This window comes from Neovison vison, chromosome 10, assembly GCF_020171115.1.
Source record: "Neovison vison isolate M4711 chromosome 10, ASM_NN_V1, whole genome shotgun sequence".
Taxonomy (NCBI): domain Eukaryota; kingdom Metazoa; phylum Chordata; class Mammalia; order Carnivora; family Mustelidae; genus Neogale; species Neogale vison.
In genome coordinates, this window is record NC_058100.1 from 70,230,101 (window position 1) to 70,255,061 (window position 24,961).

The following is a 24,961-nucleotide window of genomic DNA, read 5'->3' on the forward strand; positions in this document are numbered from 1 at the left end:
GAGCCCTGCTCTGGCAAAGCTTACTGACTTAGACGAGGTAGAAGTGAGGGGACCTGTGTTCTGTGAGGGGACCTCTGCCTCGTCCCCCTCACCCCTGCGGTGAATTCTACACTGTTTCCTTGCACAAAGTGACTGGGGACCCCACGGACCCCTCTCAGCAGCTGGGGAAGACACTCTTTTCCCTTACGTGGTTACAGACTACACCACAGAGCACTTACTTCTTGCCAGGCTCTGTTCCGCTCACACACGCACCCCGATCCCTTCCACGCCCCGGGAGATAAGCCACTATTCCCACTGCTCAGTGGAAGAAACAAAGACAGATTAATTTGCCCAAATTCACAGAGCTTGGAAGAGCCAGCGCGGGGACTGGGACCGGGGGGGCCTGGCTCCGGTGTCTATGTCCCTGACCACTGTACTATAGTGTCCTTTGGTGGGGGCCGGGTCCAGAGTTTCGGGTGTGGGTTCCCTTGGTGCCTGCTCTGAGCTCCCCCGGCCCCGCTGCTCCCTTACTACGCATCCACCCCACTGCACCCCCTTCAGCCAGTGGGAGACCGAAATCTAGGGAGGCTGGGTGGTTTACAGATGTCAGGTCTGACGGTACTTGTGAGAGCGACCACTTCAGGGGTCCCAAACCAGCATCGTCAGCACCCAGCTTCTTCCAAGTTTCTGCCATTCAGACTGTTTTGCTAATATTTTCTTCATATGCACTTGCTTCCCTCTTCTCACCTGTCCTTAGCACCAGTTTCCCTGAAATCACAAGTGTATGTGCTGATGGTGGGTTTTTTTTTCCCCCTAATGCTCATTAAAATAATTACATAACTACTAGAATGAAAAGTTTTCTTCGGGGCACCCCTACAATCGCCCTGCTCACGTGAACCGCCCTTCGGGCGACAATGGGCTGGGAGTCCTCACTCCATTGGGAGATGCTCAGGCAGGAGGCCTGCTGTTGGAGGTGACCCAGCAAGTAGCAGCAGAGCCAGGGTGGGACCAGGGCTCTGGACTCCCAGCCTGGAGTCTTGCCCTCCGTGTCTGCCCGGATGCAGTCATCAGAGGAGCCGCGGCAGTCAGGGTCGGCCTGTCTCTGGCCTTGACTCAGTGCCTAGGGAGCAGAGAGGTCACTGGCCAAGGGAGCCACCAAATAATCACCCCAGAGAGTTCTGAGCAGAACTTCAAGAATGGGGTTAGCTGAGGGGCCAGGGCTTCTTAGCCCTAGGGGACCCTGTCACCCTAAGTGTGAGTTCCCTGTTGAATCTACAGAACTTGACCCCATGGGCAGGTTATGTTGTACTAGTAATGACAATGAAGTAAGAAGAGTCAATACCAGGTGCTTATTTATGTGCGAGGCTCATAATGTAAATATAATGTAAAACACTTAAAGTGTTTTACATTAACAAGTTATTCCTCACGGTAACCCAAGGAAGGAGGTCATTCCCCACATCTCACAGTGAGGAAACAAAGGCATGCAAGGCTTTAAAACGTGCTCAGTCGCCTCGCCAGCGGGTGGCGGAGTCGGCACCTGCACCCAGGCTACTGGCTGAGTTCGTGCTCTTAACCGCCCGCTTGCTTATGGGGAGGCCAGATCTTAGGAGGCGAGTTGGGTCCCGCCCCTCAGAATGGTGGCCACCTCCTGATGAGCGCTTATCGCGGGCGAGGCCCAGGGCCATGGCGGCAATGCAGATGACAGGACTGGCTCAGAGGGGAGAGGGGGTGGCCAAAGCAGCCAGCGGCATTCCAGCTTCTAAGGTCTGCACTCGGACCACCCCACCTGCTGGCTCCCGGAGCCCGGCCGAGACGCCCGCGCCTGGAAAGCCAAAGCTTGGGACCTGGCGGGGAAGCAAAGGTCTCGTCATGCCCCTTCGAGCTCTTCAACCACTTCAAGCTCTGCTTTGGCCTCAGACCCCCGGGGCCTGTGGTGGGAGCTTCTGCCAGTGCCTCCCGCCCAAAATGCAGAGCCTCGCAGGGGGCTCAGGATGAGCTGTGTTCCTGGCCCCTGCGGCCCACACCCCCTTGCGTGAGCCCGTCGGTGGAGGGCCCTGCAATTCCTCCCAACCAACGGCCCCACCCGGCAACTGCACCAGTTTGTTTTGGAGCTAAAGGCCAAGGCACTGGCAGATCGTGGCCTCAAGCCTTAGGAGACGGGGGAGCCCTTTATGGTTCTGAGGTAGGGAAGCAGCATGATTCTGAGAGAAAGGACGGTGTGAACTGGGGAGTGGCAGTGGGGGTGGAGGAAGGGGACAGATTCCTGAACTACAGTTGACCCTTGTGCAACGTGGGGGTTACCGGCGCTGACCCCCTGCACAGTTGAAAATCTGCATATAACTTTCGACTCCCCCAAAACTTAGCTGCTAATCACCTACCTTTGACTGGAAGCCTTACTAGTAACATAAACCATCGATAACACATACTTGGTATGTTATATGTATTATATACTATATTCTTATCTGTAAAGATGGAGAAAGAATTAAGAAAATCATAAGGAAAATACATTTACAGTAGGTACCAAGCTGTAAAAAACCCACATATAGGTGGGCCCAACAGCAGTTCAAACTGTTCAAGAGTCAATGTACCTGAAGGTCAAGTTGGTGGGACTCTGAATGACTGGGCGTTTGAGCACCACAGAAAAAGGGAAGAATCAAGACCTGAATGATCTCTAGGTCTCTGGTCTGAACAAGTTCGTGGGTGGGGGTACAACCGATTCAGATAACTAGTAAAAAGCCAATTAAAGACAAGCTTAATCTTGGACATGCGCCTTTTGACAGGCTTGACGCACCCGTTGGAGGGTCCAGCAGAGAGTCAGGTAGATGCACCTGGAGCTCAAGCCTCAGGTCTGGGCTAGACAGATTCTAGAGTCAATACCAGAGAATCACAAAGAAGAACAGACTTTCAGAGAGAGCACCCCGACATTAAATATTACATTGAGTCACGTAAGCTGGGACCGGAAGCCTGAGAATATAGCAAGTATCTAGGGAGAAGTGAAGGGATGGTCAGAAGGGGCAAGGTGGACCAAAGAGGCAAGGTCCCAGAAGCCAAGTGAGAAATTCATGAAGGAAGAAGGATCATGGTATCAAATATAGTAGAGGGGGGCAGACAGAGAAGAACCAAGAACATCCTCTGAGCCTGGCAACTAGTCATCAATGACCTGGCCTCCAGAGGGCTCAGGGTGAAGGACCGAAAGGGAAAGTGGAGGGCGTGGAGAGAGACAGTAGACTCCACGGTAGTCAGAGGTGGATGTGGAGCCCATGGAAGTTTCTTTGAAGAGCAGAAGACCCACACCTGTTAATAGGCTGAGAAGGACCAGGAAATCGGGTGAGGTTGGAGAGCTGACAGAGGCCCCAGGAAGAAGGGGATGGGTGTATTGGCTTTGAACAGGAAGGACATACTACCCTCAAGACCACAGGAAAGGAGGCCAAGATAAGTATGAAGAAAAACTTTCAGGGGGAGTGAGGAAGTTGAGATCACACCTACTGGTCTTGATTTTCTTGAAGTAGCAAGGTTAAGATCTCCTGGGGTATGGAGAAGGGGAAATACAGGAAGGTGGCCTAGTGACCTCCAGAAGGAGTGGGTCATGAGAAAGGACTCCCGCCGTAAAGGACTAATGCTGCCCCTCCAAAGGTAGAGAGGAGGTGGTGGGTGGAAACCACAGACTTCTAGTCTCTCAAAAGCAGGGCAGAGCTGCAGGGAGGAGCAGTCAGGCTGGGCTGTGGATCTACGGCTGGGGTTTTGCTGGTGATGAGTATGGTGGGGGCATGGAAACAAGAATACAGGCGAGAGGGAGTGGGTCTGAGGAAGGGATGGAGGCGAATCCACCAGGAAGCGTGCTGGCCTCTCCCTGTCCATTCCCTGCACCACACGAGGAGGTGCTAGCCTTGTCAAAGCATGGCAACCAGTTCTAAGGCTCTAGTCCCCAGGGCCAAACCCGCCCAGTGTCTTCCGCGTAGGTCCTATGTCCGGGGACATAGGATTTCCGAGTACAACACTAACATTCATGTCGCACCGCATGACAGGACAGGGTGTCACTTCTGATCTTTCCTGTCCCAAAAGAAGGGATCCTAACCTCTGTTCTGGGTTACCAGCAAAGCAGTAAACTCTCCTTTGCTGGGCTCCCCGTTCGACCATCATCCACAGAAAGAGGCCCGCTCTGCACGAGTTGTCTAAAAATCGAGTTCATGCATGTGAAGTATATTTAGGTATTTGGCTACCAGGAATTCTTATGGAAAGTGAACATTCTCATTTTTCATATTAATTTATCTTCAGAGATTTAGCTTATTCATGGTGACAGCTGCTTGCTTCCTATCAAATCCTTAAAACCACCAAGGACTGGCTGGGTCTGCCGTAGGACTGAACCAAAACTCAGACACATGCAGAACTCAGGGTCTCCCTTGGCGGTGCCGTTTAGCGGGGACCTGGCAGTGTCAGATACCCACTTCTGGACTGGTTATCCTCCACGGGTTAACATACCCATCTGCCCACTTTTGTCTGCCTCTTGAAACCGCGCTGCCCCTCTTGGCAAGCATCACAACGCCCCCCACTGGGCTTCTGGAGCAGAGGGTGGCCCTGGCGAGCGCTGGTCTCTGCCAGGCACGCAAAGAGGGTGGAAATGGAACGAGGGCTGGCTCCTCTGCCTGGCGTCCCACCCGAGGCACACGGAGCTCCTGCCAGCACCCCCGTAAACCTCACGCTCGCTCAGCCTCTCTGCTCAGGATCCCACAGTCGTTCTGGCCCTTCTCGGCTATGTCCCTTGCTTACTTCCAAGGCCACCTCCCAAGTGTCTGCTCTTCCCGGAAGCCCCATCTGCAGGTCACCCCCTCCCACCCCCATTAGTACTTGTACTGGACTTTAAACTTGGGCAAATCTTGACAAACTAAAATCCCCACCTCACACTCTTCTCCCCCCCGCCCCCACCAAGAACCCAGCACAGGGCCTCACACACAGAGCTTCTCCATACCCGTCTGCTCGCACAACCTAAGGGCAGAAACTTCGGGTACACCCGCCTGGTCCCTCAAGGTGCACGGTTTCTGCTGGTGTCTTGGACGCAGCCCACGCTGCACCTGCCAGGAGGGGATGGGGGGACCCTGATGGTGCGCACACTTGCTGCTCCCGGGCAGTTTTGTTTTCCTGACTGCCCTGCTCCTCTGAAGAGCCATGGGCTCTCATTAGGGAACATGCATGGATTTTGCAGGGAGCCCTTTTTACTGGGCCTGTAAGACAGTGACAGCAGGCACTGTTCAGAGTTTAAGGGGGAATCTCCCACAATGGTGAAACACAAGTCAGCTCTCAGGGCAGCTCCCCAGGGTCAGTGGAGCGAGCTTGGGAGGAGCAGTCCCCACCCCACAAGCAAGCGGGAATCCTGGTGAGCCCTGGGCCTCTGCAGGAGCCCACTGTGGGCCCTTCCGCTGTCCCAGGACTATCTAGGCTCTGCTTCTCTGCCCAGACCTAGTAAGAACCAGGTTCTCTGTCCCCTCTCCGGGACACAGCATGTATCAGATGACCTGCGAAACACTCCCAGCTCTCTAGATCTCTTGAAATCCAGGAAGTGAGAGAAATAAGACAATTTAATGATGGCTTCCTTGGTTTACAGACAATGGAAGGACAAACGTTTCTCTCCATGCACTGGTACAATGAAATTCAGAGAGGAGTGGCAGTCCCAGGACGGGAGCCGTGGTGTTCAGAGCCACTGCTCCACCTCCTGGTCGCATGGTCCCACCAACTGTCTGGCCCAACAACCACAGACCCGGGGACATGCGGGCTGGCCCGGCCTCCTGGGTGGGGAGTGAGGGGCCAGGAGCCACGGGGAACAAGGCGCAGCGGCACTGCCATGTGTTGGTGGAACAGCGTGTGTGTGGGGGGCTGGGGACAAATGTCTGGGTGTGCCCTGAAGACAGTGCAGCTCAGTGGCGTCAGCTGTCCCATCAGAGCCGTCCTGAGGGCTAGAACCAGGCTGAGCTGGGGCTGAGGTATCGGGGTTGGGAGGAAGGTGGCCAGAAGACCCGTGGCAGAGACGGAGCACATGCTGACTGCTTTCCTCCCGCACACTGAGCTCGTGAGGACCCAGCTCCATCCGGCAAAGGGTAAGGACATTCCCAAGATTTGGAGCTGGAGGAGAAGCAGTGGGGGAAGTAAGGAGATACAGACTGTTCCAATCCTGAGGCCAGCTGACACGTCGCTGCTCCCTCCGGGCCTGCCACCCCCGTCCCCTCAGGCTCAAGCGCTGGAGCCAGCAAAGCCAAGAGCAGGGACCCCAGCACTCTTCCCAGATTCAACCAGCTGACTGTACCTTTTCTAAAGAGAGGGAGGAGAAGGAAAAAGGCCACGGGCTTCTAAAGAGAAATCCCGGGAAGGGCAGCACCAAGGGGTGGGGAAGGGAACTCTGGCTCCGTCCAGCGTGGGAAGCTGGCCGTGGCCTCCCGTCCTTGGCCCAAGCTCGGCGGCCCGCCTAGCTGAGCATCTTGTGCCGATCGAAGACTGTCTTGCGCTGCTCCTGCACCTGCAGCTTCCACCGCTGCTGCGCGCCTTCCACGCGCTCCAGGACGGTGTTGGCGCGAGGGCCCCCCAGGGAGGCAGTGGCAGCCGCCGCAGAGCGGGCATCCTGCAGCGGGAAGAAAAAGGACAGAAGAGTCAGCTCTGTGAGCCAGGGCGGGTCTCGGAAGCCTGATGCGGAAAAAAATGTCTTTAGAGCAATCCCAGAGGCTGAGCCCCCCAGAATGGGAGGCTGGACCTTCTCGCCAGCTTCGCGCTGCCGGAGGGCCTTGCCCCACACACCAGGCAGTGGCAGGCTCGGCATCTGGAGAATGTGCAGGGCAGGCCCTGGGAAACAGGGGCGCTCTGGGAGGAGTATGATCTGGGGCTCCAGTTACCACACGGCTGTAGGTCAAGCTGGGTCCCCGGCTGCACCCCACTGGCTCTGACCCTCAGGAGGAACACTGACTGTTGGGACCGGGACCTCACTGGGTCAGCGCAGAAGCCTGATGCCCTTTGTGGCTCCAGGAAATGCACCAGTGTGCCCCAGCGCGGGCAGCAGGGTGCGGAACTCCCCCGTCCTGCCAGCCATGGCCCAGGGACAGTTGGGAGGCCAAGGGGCTTGGGCCCAGCTGCCCTGGGTAGGGAGCACATGCGTGCCAGCAGGGAAGACGGGCCCACCGAGGAGTCTGCATGGGACCTGCTCTGCCAGTGGCTGTGGCAGCCAGCTGACTGCCCCTGACTTTCACCCGGCTGAAAGAAAGGATGTCACTCACTCAAGGAGTCGGACAGGGTTGGGACTCAACCCCAGCACTCCCATTCCAGAGCCTGCCCTGGCCCCTCTCCTCTGAGAGGGGTTAGGGTGGCTCAGCTCCTTCTGTGTGTGCCCTGCTGAGCCCCTTCTCCTCTGCTCTCGGAACCTCTCCCACTGTAAAAAGCAGCGGCTCCCCTAATTACCACCTCCCTGCCTCTGAAGCTCCAGAGCCTGTGCATTTCCTGCAGGACCCCAACCTGATCTTTGGGGGGAATTAGAGCCGAGGGCCAGGCCCACACCCCCGTGGGGATTTCCTCCCTCGCTCTCCCTGCCTCTCATCTCCTGCCACACATCTCTTAAGGGATTAGCACACCTCTCTAAGCCCAGAGCCGCCCAGTAAATGCAACTCTGCTTCTGATGCCCCGCGCTGGCACAGCTTCTGTCACCCTGCAGCTGCCAGGCTGGGGAGAATTGTGGGGGAGGTAGGCAGAGGTAGGGAAGGCAGAGAGAGCTGGCACTTGCAGAGGTGGCCAGCTAGGGGTGAGGCTGGGAGACAGTTCACTATTGCCGTAGAGCTCTGAGTCACTGTCTCGTGAGGGACACTGCCTCCCTGGCGGCCCAGGTCCAGGGCCTGGAGGAAGGCTTCCTGGGCCCCGCAGAGCTGAGGAGCCCAGCAACACGAAGCACGCAGGTGCCCACAGCGTCAGGCAGGGGGCGCGCTGAGCCCAGAGTCGGGACTCCTGTGTTCTAGGGCTGGGCTCCCAGGGGCCAACCTCTCCCGGCCTCAGATCCCAGCCCACCCTAGCCCCCCTGGGGGCCCATCTCAGAAGGATAGCCTTAGCCACCTGGCGGCTTTGGGTCCCTGGACAAGTGACTGTTTCTCCAAGCTTCAATTTAATACAGCCAGTCCTTCCAGACTTTTCTGACTGCACTGTCCGCAGGCATGACATGCACCCGATGACCCCGTGGGTGTGCACACACATACGCACACAGGATAGAGAAGTTTTATGAGACAATTAGTATGAGGCATTCTGATATTCCCTGCTCCGCTCTCCTTCGTTTTTAAAAAAACGCCTGTTATGACTCACAACTGATCTCATGACCTAACGGCTTGCAACCCGTACTTTGAAAACACGGTATAGGATGAGAAGATGGGTACGACAAGATTAAATAAAATCATATACATCAAGTTCTCAGGATGCTGGCGGTCGCGGAGCAGGAGCTCAAGAAAAGTTTTGTTTTCTTCCTCCCTGCACTTCAGTTCAGGGGCTAACACTGTGGAATCCAACAAACCCGGCTCTGAATCTTGGTCTCACAGCCGCCGGAACAGGACCCCGGGCGAGCTAGCTCATTCTCAGAGCGGTTTCCCTGTCGGTGGGATAGGGACAGCCGGGGCTGCCTCTCCAGCAGGCCGTGCAAGGAGTGTCTCGCGACCCGGCACACAGCACGCGCTCAGTTCCCAGCGGCAGCTCCTCCCGCCACACGCCAGCTCTGGGGTCTCCGAGGCGCGAGGAAGGGGAAGATGCTCGCAGACCACGGCTCGAGGGAGCTGCCTTTGAAGAAGGACCACGGCCCCGCGCCACTTGTCAATCCCGTCCCTCCCTGGTTCGGATGCACCAGCTGGGAGCTACGGGGGGTCAAGGACAAGCCTCTGGGTGCCCAGGGAGGGAAGGTGGGCACTGCAGTCCCCCGGGGAACCTGTGAGCCCACCGGGACCTGGCTGTGCTGGCCAGCTGGCCCCCTTCCCTGCTGTCCTGGCCTCGGGGGCCCAAGGGGCTTCTCTCCCTCCCCACCTCTCATCCCTGTCCCTCCGGGTCCCATGAGCAGCGCCGGGGTGTGAGCCCAGGAGGCAGGCCGGGGGATGGGCCGACTCCAGCCCAGCTCCTCCTTGTCGGCTCTACAGCTCCAGAGAACGTCTTGAGGAGGGGAAGGCAGGGGAAGCCAAGAGCAGAGCATTAGGGAACACGCTGAAACTCACCGCATGACCACAGCGTCATTTGTTTCCCCTTCATGTAAAGTCTTAACAAACAGCTCCTAAGTGGGGGAAAGCTGCCGCTGAGAGGCTCCGTGTTTCCATTGCTAATAGTCTGATTAAAAGGTATTAGAGCTTCCACGTCTGTTCGAGAGAAGCCCAGAGTGGGGCCTCATCTGTGCCTGTTCTGCTGCAGAACGGCAGCTGGAGGCCAGAGAGAAATTGCACCACGTCGAGCCCCTTCCCTCTGAGGCGGGGGCTCTGGGGAACACAGGGCAGCAGGAGGGCCGTTCAGAGGGGAGGAAGGCACCTGAGTCCTGACAGGGTGTCAAGGGATGCCCAAAGGGACCAGAATAGCATGGTGATGACAAGTGTCACTGTGTGCCAGGGGCTCTGTTAAGTACTTGACGTGGGTTACGCCCAGGCGAGGGGGGACTGGGTGGCACTACTCCCGTCTGCAGACAAGGAAGCTGAGGCCACGGGAGAGGAGTCCCCTCACGGCCCCAGTCACACGGCCCTGTGGCAGCTGAGTGGGAGCTGGAACTCATGTCTGTGTTCTCTCGCCCCAGCACTGTGCTGGCTGCTTCTTTGGCTGGTGGCTCCTAGGAGGGAGCCAACATGGAAAAACAAAGAAGCAAGCCAGTAACTTTCCACGAGGTCAGAATAAGCACACAGTGCTGGTAAAGGCACCGGGGATCGGGGACCCTTCTCTCTGGGCCTGGGAGGCCCCAAATCCTAGTGTGCACAGGCCAGAGTTGATGAACACCATCAACACAGCCCGGAGGAAAGCTGGCCTTCCCCCGCAGGAGCACTGCCTCCGAGTCAGCACCCAGCACCGGGCTGAGGACAAGGGGATGGAGGGAAAGAACCGCCACTTAGAGCTGCACTCCCCCAGCCCTCCCCAGACCCGGGAGTGGGGGCAGGACAGGAAGCACCGTCACTCACCTGCTCACACAGCTCAGAATGGCCCGGGCACAAAGCCCTCCCGAAAGGGGACTACATGGCCTCCCTCAGTTTTCCAAGTTTAATCCAAATCCTTCCTACTGCAGCCAAACCCCACTGCTTCTCTGCTGCAGAGCTCTGACTCCCACAGCTGCCAGCCACCCTCCGAAGAGAGCCCACAATGCCATGGACCCGCAGACATCCTGCTTGCTGACTTGACGACCACAGATAGAACCCGTGTGGGCACAGCACCCTGGCCCCAGCTCTGGCTGAAGCACATACCCCCGGCCTTGATGCTCCCGCGGCCCCAGCTCCGCAGCGCCTCCGGTCCACACGGCAGCCCCTCACCGCCCAGCCTTTGCTCAAGCTGCGCCAGGCCTCCCGGCCAGTAACCACCGCGCTGCTGATGTGTTCAGACCCTACCGAGTCTCTCATGGTTAAGGACGAACAAACACCCGTCAAGCTGGCCGGCACATCCTCACGGTGAGGCGCGGTGAGAACGACTACAGCCAATCCACAGGGGAAAGGCACACTCAGAGATTACAGGCCACGGCCAGTAACGGCAGAGTCGGAGTCGGACCCAGAGCTGTGGTTCTCAAGTCCTCTCCTGACAATGGTGCTGGGAGCCTCCCACCGGACGTTCTAGAAATGGCTACTGAATCACACACTCTTCCGTCCGTCCCCAGAGAACTGTCCCCATCAGTGTCCCCTTCAGGGTTCTCTGCCAGCCTCCCGGGGCGAGGGCCCTCGGCACACAGTGCTGCCCGACCAGCCCTGGACAGGAAGGGAGGCCGTCCCTTCTCGTCCCCCCGGCTCCATCACGACCCCAGGTTACCACCACCATTCTCTGGGCTCTCCACACGTCCCTCTCACCCCAGCGGGGGGGGTGGCGGCAGAACCGTACCCAGCCCCCGAGAGCTGAGCGCTCTGAGGACCCGAGAGCTCAGGGGGCCCAACGCTGCAAGTAGCAGAGACATCGAGAGCCTCATGGAAAACCTTATTTCTCGCTCTTCAAAGAGGGCCAAACCCGTACATCTAAAAAGCTCTGTTTGCCGTTTCTGTCCCAGCAAACACGCTTGCTTCCTCCTTTCAAAGGGTGTCTGAGCCTGGGGATTAAGCCTAATGCTGCCGGAATCCCAGGGGAGGCAGCGCTCAGCAATCAGGGCCCACTGAGGCCTGCCAGCACTTTCAAAGGGAACACGACAGGCTTTCATCTCCCTCCTCGGCGCTGGGGCTGGGGCTGTGGGGGAGGCCTCCCTTCCTCTTCCAGACCTCTCGCCCCAGGGCAGGAGAGCTCTTGGCTACAGGATTTGGGGGAATGGAGCCAAGGGCCCCCAAACCTGGGAAGTGGTCCAATCCCCAGATCTCATGTCTGATTGGATCCCAGACTTGGGGTAGGGGGTGGGGCAGGGGCAAGGGAGCCTGGACAGTTTCCTCCTCAAGGTCACTGAGTTACACTACACGGGCCTGGGCAAACTTCCAAAGAACCTGAGAGGTCCCATTCCAACTTCCTTCTTTTTGGAGTGAACGCTAGATCCCTTACACTCCAGGGTAGACCCCATCCTTCTCACTTCCTTCTTAAGGGAAACACTGTGCAGAACACTAAAACCCCAAAGACACAGCTTCAGCCCTGGCTCTACCACTGTTTGGCCAGGTGGCCTTGGGACCTGCTCTCCTTGCCCGCCACCCCACCCCACTGCCCCATGTGCACCAAGACAGGTGGGTCACCAGAGGCCCCCCACCCCCGACCATCCAAGGTTAGGGACACTGGGTCTCTGCAGAGATGAGATCTATTGATCCTAGTGTCCCCAGAGCAGCAGAGCTGTCACTCTCCTTATGCCCTCCCTGAGCTGGCTCGGAAGACCCCCTGCAGGGAAGCCTTCCCTCCCAGACTAACCGGAAGAGAAGAAGTCCCCAGTCCCTGTCTAGTAAAAGCCTCCCAAGCCCCTCGCTTTCTCCCCAACCACCATGGCTGGACTCCTGATCTTGCCCGTCGCGTCCCGGCTCATTCACTTGGCTTGGGCTCTGTCTTGGGGCCTCAACAACCCAGGGCAGACCTGAGCTCCGTAAACCCACATAGTGGAGTTGAGGGGCCAGCGGGAAGAGGAGAAGCCCCATGCATGGGAGAAAAATGGATCTGCTGAACCCCCGGGAGGGATGACTTAGGGATGCCCAAGGTGGGGGCCCTGCACGGAATCATGACGTGAGGGGATGGAGAGCTGGGCCAAGTGCTGGGGGGAACGCTTGCTAAGGGTGCTAAGCTGGTAGGCAGACCCCACTCACAGCTGCCCCGAGGGGGTCCCTTAATCACCTCCAGGTACCGGGGAGCTGCGCTCTGCCCCATCCACTGCGTATTTGTGCAGAGATGGCTGCGCCTCAGGTCAGGGGCATCAGAACTCAACACCTTTTATTTCCTTCTAGAACATCGGGGTAGCAGGTGAGGGGGTGTCATCGCCCCCCACTCCCAGGGCGGGAGTCTCCCCCACAGTGGGTAGCATGGGCTTGCCAGCTTCGGCTTGAGCTGCCTACGGTGCCCCCACCACCCCTGCAGGCCCTGAGGATATATGGCCTGACAGCACTTCCTGGTAGGACAATCCTCCTTACTCAGCCAAAGTCTGCACCCAGGGAATGGACACCCTTGGATTTGGGATCTACTCTCAGAACCGGATGGCCACATCCAACCCTTCCTCTCCCCTGAGTGCCCCCTCACACAAATAGAAGCAGCTCTGGCTTAAGCCTCGGAGTCTCCTGGGAGAGAGGGGCCTGGGCCCAGACCCAGAGACGGCAGGCTGCCCTCCCCTCTGGCAACACATCCAGGACGGCAGGAGACACAACAAGGCCATGCCCAAGAGCCATGCATTCCAGAACAATCGCAGCATGGGCTGTGTAATCACGGGCCACATCTCTCAATTACTCCCCCAGCCAGGACTGCAATTACCACCTTACCCCTAATCGCCGAGTGTTATTAGCGAAGCTCCTCCCCATCAGAGCTGCTATTACCGCACGTTAATAACCAGGTAGGCACGCAAGGTTTCCTCTTGAACACAGACCACCCAACTGCCAGCGCCAACCCCCCAGGCCCCAGCTCCAAGGGGCGAGGCCCATCCTCCCTGCTCCCGCTCGGGCTGGACTCACATCAGCAGGAGACTGGGGGCAGGCCAGGAACAGTCCAGCCACACACCCAGGACAAGCGACAGAGCCCGTGAGATGGCCCGGCCTCTCGCCAGCCTCGTTCTCGTGCTTGCGCCGGCCCAGACCCACGACACCCAGTGGCTGCACACAGAGATCTGAGCCTAGGACCCGCTCCGTGGGAGACCCGACCTTTCCCATCTCCAATCCCGTGCTTGACTGGTCTAAACTGTGAGTTCAGCTGATGCCTGGTGATTTCTAGTGACCCCAAACACTCGCCCACCCAACCCATTATCAACTGTGTCACTAAGGGACACTAAGCTAACTGTGTCACTAAGAAGGAGTCACTAAGACTCTTGTTAAATCTCCCTCTTAACTCCCAACTGTGGGTCCTTGTACCCTTGGCTTTACTGAGGTAAGACTAAGCTCTCTTCCACCAACATCGGAAGGCTGCTCTCGTGAACCTCCTCGAGTTTGGTTTGGTTTTTTTTTCAAGTTAAACATGCCTCAGTTGCTTCAACTTATTCTCCCAGGACGTGGCTGAGATGCATCACCTTATCAGCCCCGCTGTACGTGTGCGGGTTCGCGCGCTCCACCCTCAGCCTGGAGACACACAGCATCCTCTCGCAGCAGGCAGGCACTAAGGTCGGTGCTGACAGACTGCTCTGTGCTTTCCCCAACTGCCCACAGCCCGTCCTCAGGGCAGCGGGGCAGTGAGGCCTGCCCTGCCTCTGGGTACCTCTGCTCTGAGGCCACTGTGGGGGCTGTGTGGTCCCAGAAGGGGACAGCTCCGGGCACAAGGGTGAGGACTCAGCACACAGCCCTGCCGGGCCAGCTGTGCACGCACACGGCCTCTCACTCCCAGCAAGAGCCGTTCACCACCACCCTCCTCTGTCCCACCGAGGGCTTCCTGTGCAGGGCACCTGTAACCCTTCAGCATGGGGACAGATGGAGGAGGGTGACAGTGGCTGCTAGCTGGGCCTGGCCTGACCCCCAGCAACCTTGACCTGAGGCATTTGCAGGTGGCCTAGAGTCAATGGGTCCCCATCTTCTTTATCTAATCGCACTGAAATTCCTTAGCCTGACATTCGAGGCCAATAATAATCTGGCCTAATCTGGCCGGCTCTGTTGGACGCTACTCCTACATGCCTACCTTAGCCTCGAAATGCTCCAGATTCCTCAAACACCTCAGCACCGCTGTCGACCTTACTCCTCGTTGGCCCTTAAAGTCTGGCTTTTCCCTTAAGGTACCCAGGTTGCACTCTGCCTCAAGCAGGCACTCAACAGACGTCCACAGTCCCTACAGGACAAACCTGCTCTCTCCATGTCTACCGACTCAACACCAGCATCTGAGCGCCCAGGACATGGTTGTCTACGCGTGACTGGCCCAGCTCGGTCCGTCTCCCCTCAGCCTGGAAAGGCAGCATGACGGGGACAGAGGGCTCCGCCAACGTATACATGGAGGCTGATGCCAGACATCAGCAACACTGCAGGGCCACGTCCTGCTTCATCCATTCCCTGCTGAGGAAAATTCTGGAGTCTGGATGACGTGTAGGACACTGAACAGGAGAAGAGCCAACTGGAGCATGGGGGCGGTGAGGGCCACGGATCCCCGCCTGGGCCTCCACGATGCTACTGTGGTTCTGCCCTGGGGACCTACAGGCTTGGAGCCCAGGACCCCCATGTGTGTGGGCAGAGGGACTGGTAGGGCCCCAGCACCCAGAAACCCAGTTACCTCATTCTCTTCCTCATTGTGCAGCTGCTCAGTGTAAGCATCCGGCTTCCGAATGAGAGGGTCCACCAGCATCAGGAAGGCCATGTAGAGCAAGAGGGCCCCCACCACTGACAGGTAGATGACAATGATGACCTAAGAGAGAGAGACAGCTTGCCCTGTGAACTAACACCCCAGGCCAGGGTGGCCACACGCATTCAGGGACAGTGGCTGTCTTGAGTGCCACACTGGGGAAGGGCCTGGAGGCTGCAGGCTTGGAGGCAAAGAAAGAAGGGACAGGGTGCCCTATTTCACATATATATCAGCTCTGCCCTAAACCGAGGGGACCCCACAAGAACAGCGGACATAAGAATAGATCGTGAAGGAAGGCATGATGCTCCTGGGGTGGGGAGTACGGAAATGGGGCCTACCTGGCTATCTCTAAGGAAGGGGGGAAAGCAAAGGGACACAAAGTAAGAACAGGAAAGAACCCGCTGGGAGAGAGGCCTGAGGCCAAGCCCCAGGGCATGGGGGCTCACTCCCCACTGCCAAGAGCAGGATGGGGTGGGGAGCTCCAGTCCTGAGAGGGCACACCCATGGGCGGAGGGGGAAGGTGTGCCCTGAAGGCTGGAGGTCCTGCATGGAGGTGACAGCCAGTGGCAGAGTGGCAAACCTCTTAGGTACGTGCAGAGTCCCACAGGCTGGAGTAACTTCCATTTCACAGAAATGACAGATTCAGTGAGGCGAATTCAGTGCCTCCCAGTGCGGTGCTCTGGGCACTTAAGACAGAACTCTCCAAGACATTCAGCGCCACAGCCCCTACAGTGGCATCACGAATACACCTGTTACTGAGACCAAAGAAGCACCTTTGCTCGTGTCCAAGTGCCCATTGGGCAGCCACTGCTCACTGAGAACCAGGAGCCTAGGTCCCAAGGTCAGCAAATGGTAGAGGTTTTTAAACCTGAACTCAGATTTACTAACTCTGGCTCATATGCTTTCTCTACTTCCACAACGCCTGGCCATCACTGGCCTGTGACTTCAGCCTTGGCCCCAAAGGGACTGTGATGAGCGATAAAAGGAAGAGAAAAACCCTGGGACTTTCAGGTCAAAGCTCAGCTCAAAGGTCAAGGTCAACTACACCAGCTTCCTTCCTGACTGGGGCTTCCGTGTTCACAACTCTTTAAATAAGGCGAGGTCAGACCTCTTGCCAATACCCCGAGAAGGGCAAGGGGAAGGGAGGCTGAGTCTCTAGCAGGCCGAAGCTGGGGGATGGTGGGGCCCGTAGGGAGGAGGACTGGAGGGAAACCTGGGGGATTAGGAGGTGTGTCTGATGAGGTCCCTGTACTGGGAAGTCCCTTTCTGCCAAACAGGGAGAGGCGACACTTGGCTCAGCATTCAGTCTCAGCCATCTGGTCCCCAGAGGGTGGGCCCTGGAGCATGTTCAGAGCAGGAGAAAGACGCTCCCGTAGGGGCTGGCTCAGGAGGAAAGATAAAAGAAGTTGAGTCTGCACAGCTCGATGAGGTGAAGACTGAGAGGTGGGGGACAGGCAGGTGCTTCCCATTAGAAAGGCAAGAACACAGAGGACTGCAGGACAGGGAAGGAGCTGCCAGCTCCCTGGTCTGGGCAGGACAGTAGCAGGGAGCACCACCTCCCTTCCTGAGCCTCAGAAGGAGAAACCTGAGGGATTAGGCAGTGCCGTTAAACTCCTCAATTCCCTTCTGGATGCTATTTTTAAACTCTCCATAGGATAGGACCGGCAGAAGTAAATTGAAAACCTGGCCAGGAAGAGCTCAAGTTAGAAATCAGTACACGGGGCCCGGCTCAGGAGTTAGAGCCCAGACTAGGAGACACCGGAGGAGGCTCTGGGTGGATGAGCGTCTGCTAGCATTTGCGGTGCTCCCGCGGAGCCCACCCAGGGGCAGAGGAAAGGACAAGCTCCCCGCCCTCACTTGCTACTGTGGTCAGGTCTACTGCTTCTCTCCCAAATTCACCCAATAGCCTGCAAGAATGAGGTTCGGGGCCGAAGCCCTTCCTGCCCAGGTCCCACCACGTGGACACCTCGTCCTGGTGCACAGCTCTCGGGGGGCTTTTCAGGAGACTGAGGCCATTCTGGAAGCTCACTTAGATGGGGTGTTCTGGGAGGGCAGCCTTACTGCTCTGTTAGCGGCATCTGGCATGTTGCCTGGAACATAAAGGCACTGAAAGAGGCTTACTGAATGAATGCAAGAGAGAACGGGGGAAATTGGAAAGAACAGGAGGAAAAAAGTGACATGAAGCGTCGCTCTCAGGTTCCCAGCCCCCCATGTAACAGGAGCCACTGGACAGATGTCTGAGGACAGAGCTGGCTCCAAGCAGATATGGGAAGCAGGCCCCTGTGTCTGTGACAAGCCAGTCCAGAAGCCAGACCCACAGCCAACTGGAACGTTCTAGGATACAGGAAAAGACTGAGGGTGCTGGGCAGCTAGGGAGTGGGATGGGCCCATGCCCCGAGCCCCGGGCTACCTTGATGGTGGTGGTGCTCCGCTCCTCGTACTTGCACTCACACAGCAGGCAGTAGGCCTCCACGTCGTGGCCGGGCACCGGCATGGGCTCCACCACGTGCAGGCAGTTGCTGGAAAGAGACAGACGGGGGTGGTGGGAGCAGGGCCACCAGCAGCCGGCAGCCAGGGCGGGAGGGGAGGCGGAGGTGAAAATCCCCTTCCCAACCCCCTTCCCAACCCACCAGCCCACCGGAACCAGCTCTCAGAAGTGCACTTACATGCGGACCGCCGCCCTCAGCTGCCTTTGTGTCCCATGGTGTGCTCTGCCCCCTCCATGGGGGCTCACCCAGTCCCAAGATCTCCAAGTCAGAGCTGGGGAGGCCTCGAGTGGAGCTGGAGACTGGAATCCCTAGTCAGGACCACCCTCTGGCACCCTTCCATCCAGCTGCCCACCAGGCACCACAGAGACAGCCCACAGGGGTCTCACGCTCCCCAGTCACCCTTCCATCGCTCCGCCCCAGCTCCCGGGGCTATGTCCCCAATGGCACAGAGAACCCCGACCATCCACTCCGCTGACCAAGCCCAAACCAGCAACCACCTCTGACGCTCCGTTCTCCCCTCACCTATGAAGCCACCAAAGGCCCGAGATTTTACCTCCTTAAAAGTTCCGAAGACCCACCTTCTCTATTGGCTCCCACTGTCCTGTCTTAGCTCAAGATCTCATGGTTCTGTCCTCGGACCAATGCCCCAGACTCCCCATTGCCCTCACGCCTCTCACCTGGCCTGCGCCTGTATCACCTTCTTCACCCGGCAGCTGAGCGGTGTGAGCGAACGAAACTCCCGTCACTTCACCCCCCACTTAAAGTCTAAAGCTGGTCAAGGCCTCCACAGGGCCTCTAGGCTGAGGCCAACTGAGCTGCTGCCCCTGGGGTGCCCACGGCTCCATCTCCTCCCTCCCTACCATCCCTGCCACTCCTCGCCCCACACCCCCTCCTCCAGCTCTGCTGATCTGGGCTCTTCTCTGAATGAGCCATGCTCCTCTCCTTGACACGTCTCCTGCCTCCTGCTGGAATCCGTGGCTTTGCCACCTCCCCTTCCCATGCTCTGAATCCCTATACGTCCTTCGTATAGGGATCTCCAGCCCAGAGATCTGACCTCTCCGCACAGCAGCCAGCTCCCCATGCGCATCCTGTCACAGCACTGACCGAACCGTGCTGTCATCCCACCTGTATTTGTACGGTCTCCCTGGGGAGATGCTAAGTTCCTTAAGGACAGAGGCCTCAGTACCCAGCGCAGGGCTGGCAGAGCAGGGCTCGGGGAGGAGGCCCAGTGAGCAAGCTACTGCCAAGGGTGTTCTGAGGGCGCAGCCACTTAGCCCGCCTTTACCGAACACTACTCCCGACCCAGGTGAGCTAGAGATCACAGGCCCCACATTCAGAAAGAGGGAAGTGAGCTCAGGAGGGCAAAGTGGCACTGCCACCACAATGTGGTCAGGACCCAAATCCCGATCCTCGGCTCATCCTTCATGTGACGCTCCGTCTCAGGGGTCTGTGCCTGTGCTCAGCTCTTTAGCTGGGCCTCTCAATCGGTCCCGGCCTTCTTCAGATTAGTGGGTTTCAACAGGTTCGGTTCAAGACCACAGTGAACAAATGACCTCGAGAATGCACCTTGATCATTACCACTGGGGCAAGTCAACCACACTCTTAGAGGTTCGCAGAGGCAAACCAGGCATCACACTGCAAAGGACAGCCAGGTCTGGGGCTCTGCGCTTATGTCCTCCTCTCCGGGCTGCAGGGGTTGCACCAGATGACCTTTAAGGCCCTTCCAGCTCTGACAGGAACCCTGCAAGGGTCAATGGGGAGAACCTGGAGATGGTTCCATTAAGGGTAGTAGGTGGAAACTGAGGCTGGGCAGGATTCTAGGTCCCAGGGACAACACTGGCAACACCCCTGTAGTTGGTGGTGGTCAGGGGCCTTGACCTGTGGTCAGTAGGTCGAATGTACAGCCGGGTGACTATAATTAACAGCACCGCATAATAGGTCCTTCAGGTCTCTGCAAACAACCAGGCCTGTTCTGAGCTATCCCAGGGTCCTTCCAGACTCGGGCTGGGTTGCTGGCAGAAGTATCATGATGTGAAGATCAGGTGTGGAAATAAAAATGAGATGTCCTCTAAAAGCCTCTGTTCCCCTTAAAAATCCAGTACGTAGCACCCGTGATTTCCTCTAAACCCCTGATGATTCCAGTTCCACCCCTGGGTAACAACTTCACTACATCACTCCCTGCTGCGTGAGTGGGTCTCCTATGTAACTAACTGCACCATTTCTAGACCCTACACGCTGCCCCTCTGGGAGGAGCTGATGGACAAGGCCAGGTTCATGCACAGCACTGATGATCACTGCTGGGACCTTCTGTTCTCCAGGAAGTCCCTATAAGCCTTCTGAGGACCAGATGCCTCCCTTTCTGAGCCACACGGGGTTCTGGTCTAGAAGGCCACTCCAGTGCTGCAGTGGGATATGTGCACTCCCCACCAAGGGCAAGCCAGGTGGGGTGGCAGTGGCAGCTGGGAGGAGTGAACCCAGGTTCTTCAACTGGAATCCTGTTACGGGAATAGGCTGTAAAAGGGTTCGGGGAACAGTAAATGGAAAGCTGAAATCTTTCTGCTGTTTCTGGCCTCCTGCGAGTCAGTAAAACCCTAAACATGATCTTGCTCTCTAAGGATTTCATTTACCTTCCAGGGGACCTGTGGTACCGAAAGACTTCAAGGACTGGTCAGAGGACATTAAGGGCAAGGTCTACAGAGAAAGATAAACTGGGTTTAATTCTCTGCTCCGCCACGTCTTCTGTGATGGCAAATAATTTACTTATACCCTCTGGGTCCCCATTTCCTCCTTTACAAACAGAGGCTGGACTCATCAGTGCCTTTCAGGCTGTGTTCCCTTAGGTACCCCAGGAGCCACTGGGCAAGAAGGCAGTGGATGGAGGGGCTGAGGGACCGGTCTCTCTCGGCGCCAGGTCTGATTTTGTTTCACATATTCTGTTTCCAATGCAGATTGTCTTTAGAAAGGTTTGATCTCTAGAAGTCAGAAAGACACTGAACTAACCTACTTGGTTTCTTCCCACTCTGGGATGCCTCTGCCATGTCTCTCCTGGGCAGACCCATCAACAGAGCATCGCTGTTAGGGTTTCTGCCCTCCTGCAGGGGTGGTTATAAACTCCCAGGACTAGACGGTAGAACACGAGCAACGTGGGAACATAAATGAGGTCACCTGTGAAGCCCGCAGCTCAGACAGTTCTGGCTTTGCTCCCCACAACACAGGGCGCACGTATTCTCGCAGCCATGGACCCAGGTGAAGCAGAGCAGTGACAGTGGCAGAGACCTGAAGACTGGTCTCTTCTGGCCCATGCCAGGGGGCTGGAAGACCACAGGTCAAGCCCTACCCCACCGCTACAGGGATGTCACCAATGTTGTCACTGGGTCCTAGAATCCTGCCCAGCCTCAGTTTCCACCTACTATCCTTAACGGAACTGTCTCCAAGTTCTCAATTTAAGATTGTTCTTTGGGGGATCCCCTAATTCTGACTTGTAAGGAGAAGAAAATAAATTCTAGCCTGAGAGGTCTGGACAGCACTCCCTTCTCTCGTGCATCCAAGCCTGGGTTTGCAGGCCATACTATCCCCCGGGGCCAGAGACAGGGCTACTAAAATCTGCTGCTGCCTCTGGGAGGCAGCCTTACTATCTGCTGTGGGGCTCAGACAGTCTCTCAGTTTATTTACTCATGTCATCTGAGCTATAACTGCAATGTACAAGGAGATCACAGGGGCTCCTTCGAAGACTTCACGTCTTAGGGCTTTGTGAATCCATCAGGACAGGCGAAACAAGACGCAAACAGTCTGCTGTGCAAGCAGCTCCAGTTTTCTGGGGCTGGGCTGTCTTATGATGAGTATCTATGTGACCTCTAACAAGGCCTGATAATATATATTAATACTAGCTAACATTTATACAGCACTTCTACGTGCCAGACATTGTCCTAAGCGCTCTAATGACACAGGCATTTACAAGCACGCATGCACACGCGCGCGCACACACACACACACACACACACACTCTCAATACTCAAAATACTGCCATCCATCTTACAGATGAGGAAACTGAGGTACACTGGACATCAAGAAATCACTTGTCACACAATGAACAAGGGGCCAACCTGGATTTGAAGCCAGGCAGGCCAGATCCCAAGTCCACATGTCTAGCCAGTCTGCCTCTCGGAAAATCACTATCTCGGAACTGGAGAAATTCCAATTTCCCAAAGGCTGTGCTGAACCAACCCCATAACCACCAAAGGAACTTTAAGAAAATGTTACTCCTGCTCCCTGATATTTCCTGAATTCAAATCGTAGTGGGAGGGGATCGAATGTACAGCAGGGAAACTATAGTTAACACTTGAAAGTGAAAAGAGCAGATCTTAAATGTTCTTACCACACGTGCACACGCACACACGCACGCGGTAATTATTGGAGGTGACGGAGGTAATCACTAACCTTACCATAGTAACATTTCACCAAACGTATGTCCATCAGACCATCAGGTTGTACACCTTAAACTTACAATGCTATGTCTAATGGATCTCATTAAACCTGAGAAGAAAGAAAACAACGAAACCCCAAATCTTGAGAGCAGGTAGTGCTGGGAATCTGTATTGAGGAAATTGATATTAACCTGATATTAACACACAACCAAGCAGGGAACCTGACTGGGACACCCCCTCTCTGTGATGCGAATCCTTTCCACAGCGCCCTTAGCAAAGAATCACCCCATCTGTGCTCAGATCCCTCCAAGGATGGGGCTTCCCAGCTCTTAAAATAGCCTGGATTAGAAACGCTTCCTCACCTCACACTGACATCGGTTTCCCTGAAGCTACTCCTGAAGCTGTTTCTACTGTCTCCAATTCTACACTAAAAAACCACATTGAATATAACTGATGCCCACTGCCATGTGCCCCACTTCCCAGAGCATGCCAGCACTGCTCCTCATCTTTGCCAGCCACCAGATGTCTCCAAGCCCTTTCCTCTTCAAGCCTCCCTTGCATCACTCCTTCTAGGATACGGTGCTAAAACTTCCCTTCCCCAAGCTGGTCTCTTTTCTCCGAATGAATCTGAGCTTCTTTTTCTCCTTTTTAAAGGGAAGCATCCAGAAATGAATTCAGGACTCCAGAAGTATAACTGAAATATCCTCTTTGAGTTGTAGTCTCTGCAATTATAAAAAGGAAACACTACCTATCCCAATCTACCCCATCTACCTAACAAGGCATTAATGACACCGGTACGGAATAACACACGTAACAGAGCTTTGCAAAAAGTACACCAAAGGTCCTCTGTATGTGGGCATGCTATCTACCTCGCCCAATTTCTGTTACCATTTTGCATTTCTAAGAAACACCCAAATCAAAGCAAAATAACAAAATCCACTTCTCTGACCAGGAACCTCTCAGCTAGAATTCAAGACACCTGGGTCCTGTTCCCAAATGGCTGTGTGACCATGGACAAAACAGTCCCTTGTACGCTCTAGTGGGAATGAAGGAGCAAGCTTATCCTCCAGGGATCCAAGAATCCCACTAAACACTTTTAACTTCAACTAGTGGTAGCAACCATGAGTCAGCCTATATGGCGCCTTACCAGTCCTTCTGTGACACATTCTGGTTGTAAATGTGCCCACTGATGTTTCTGTATGGTGGACAGATGCATTTGCAACGGATGTCTTCAGAGCTCTGGAAGAGAAAGTGCATGGTAGGCAGGTAGGCAGGGTCCCTGGCTTCAGGTTCTAGCAAGACTTTCAACTTTGAGTTCCCTGTTCCATATGTAAATGCTCTTGACCTCTCCCATCTCCAAGTTCATAAAGAAAGGACTTCTGCAAAAAGGATGCTAATATCCTAGGAACCTCAAGACAGAAACTGTCCAGGTGGCAAATGAGACTCACAGAAAGCTGCATGCCCTAGTAGGGTGCTTGAGAGCAGGGGGTGTGCATGTGACAAGGGAAGTGATAGCCCTCTATACTGGGCCCCACACCTGCTGTGTGCATCTTGGTCCAGCAAAGGTGAGCCCCTTCCCAACCACCATCCCATCTCCAACTACGGAGCTTAGGACTAGGGGGTAGGTAGAGGTCAGGGGTACACAAAAAGTGGATCACTTCCATGGGAATACCCAAGCAACCCCTTAGAAAGTTCCTCCTCTCTGAAATGGGTATAAGACACCACAACAAATACTTTCATACCAATCAGGAATTCCCCAGAGGGGCTGGAAGCAAACCCTCAGACTCAACCTTATTCAAAACCTTGGTGACCTTCAGAATTTTAAATTCCATTCCACAGAGCTACCCAAGGCCAGTTCCGGGTCATTTACCCCTAAAGAATGGAAATTTCTCAGGAGTCCCAGCACTTAGGTTGGGTAACAGAAACTCCCAGCTGTATAGGACTTCACACTGAAGGAGCATTTCCACAAACTATATTACTTGGTTCTCCTTAAGTAGACCAGTAGACATTATAACCACCCCCGATTTTATCCAGGGACAAAGGAAGGTGTGGGGAACTTAGGTAATTCCTCCAAACACAAACTCCCTCGCTAGGATCCCACCTAGGTTTGCTCTGATGCAGAACCCGTGCTCTGGGCTCCAGCCCTCTCCCCTCACTCCACCCTTACAAAGGCCTGCGGTGTGGCACCCGCGAGAACACTCCCGAACCTATGGTCCTCTCTGATGACTGAGGGACAGGGACGGAGCAGCAGCCCCCTCTCGGGGCGGGGTGGGGGGTGAGGGGGCGGAGGCCCTGTCCTCAGGCACGGTGGTCGAGCACGAGGTGCTGCTGGCTCACCTCCCTCACCTTGTTGGCTTGTGCTGGGGGCAACAGCAAGCACCCGACCACGGCCACCAAACATAGGAGCTTCATGCTGATCGGGCTTGGGAGGCCAGCTAGACCGGACACCTGCATAGGAGACAGGAAGTCGGGAAGGGGAAAGCGGCCACACCATAGCCGGCACTCTCGGCCCTTGAATCCTCCCGCGGGGACGTAGAAATGGAGTGAGGGGCTGGATTCAGCGTTCCAGGGCCTCCTAAAACCCTGTGGCCAAATACTGCCTTCCCTCCCCAAGTCTCCGGTTCTCCATCGTCCACCTCAGCTCCTCCCTGGAGCGCCCGGGAAGAGGGGGCCTCCTCCCGGGACCTCGGCCGCCGGGGGCCAGGAGTTCCTAGGACCAGGCCCTGCTCTGACCCTCGCGGCGCGTTCCACCGCCCTCCGCCATCTCCGCCTCCGCCCGCCCGCTCGCTCAGCAGCTCCTCCCCACTCAAGGCCCGATGAAAACTTTCGGGGTACAGGCTGGGAGCCTTGATCCGACCGCCAAGGCCAATGCCCACCTAATCAGGGGTCTCGGGCCGGCCTGGGACCCCCCGCGTGCCCCCGGGACCCCGTACCCCACCCCCAACGCCCAGTCCGCTAACCTGCGGGACCCGCCGCCGCCGCAGAAGATCC

The 24,961-nt window shown here is 56.3% G+C and overlaps 1 protein-coding gene across 3 annotated transcripts; it reads right to left on the reverse strand.

Annotated features, from left to right (window-relative positions):
* Positions 1-5,534: 5,534 nt before the first annotated feature.
* Positions 5,535-24,961, reverse strand: TMEM9 (transmembrane protein 9). 3 transcript variants are annotated; one of them, XM_044267576.1, is made up of 6 exons: positions 24,931-24,961; positions 24,308-24,418; positions 23,118-23,209; positions 17,468-17,576; positions 14,989-15,120; positions 5,535-6,586 (listed from the first exon to the last, which is right to left on the reverse strand). In XM_044267576.1, exons 2-6 carry the CDS (start codon positions 24,380-24,382, stop codon positions 6,434-6,436), a joined length of 561 nt encoding a protein of 186 aa, XP_044123511.1. In that variant the 5' UTR covers positions 24,383-24,418; positions 24,931-24,961; the 3' UTR covers positions 5,535-6,433. The 3 variants fall into 3 exon arrangements, with proteins under 3 accessions (XP_044123511.1, XP_044123512.1, XP_044123510.1); XM_044267577.1 differs by lacking the exon at positions 24,931-24,961 and adding an exon at positions 24,847-24,919 and having other exon boundaries at positions 24,317-24,418; XM_044267575.1 differs by lacking the exon at positions 24,931-24,961 and adding an exon at positions 24,847-24,919.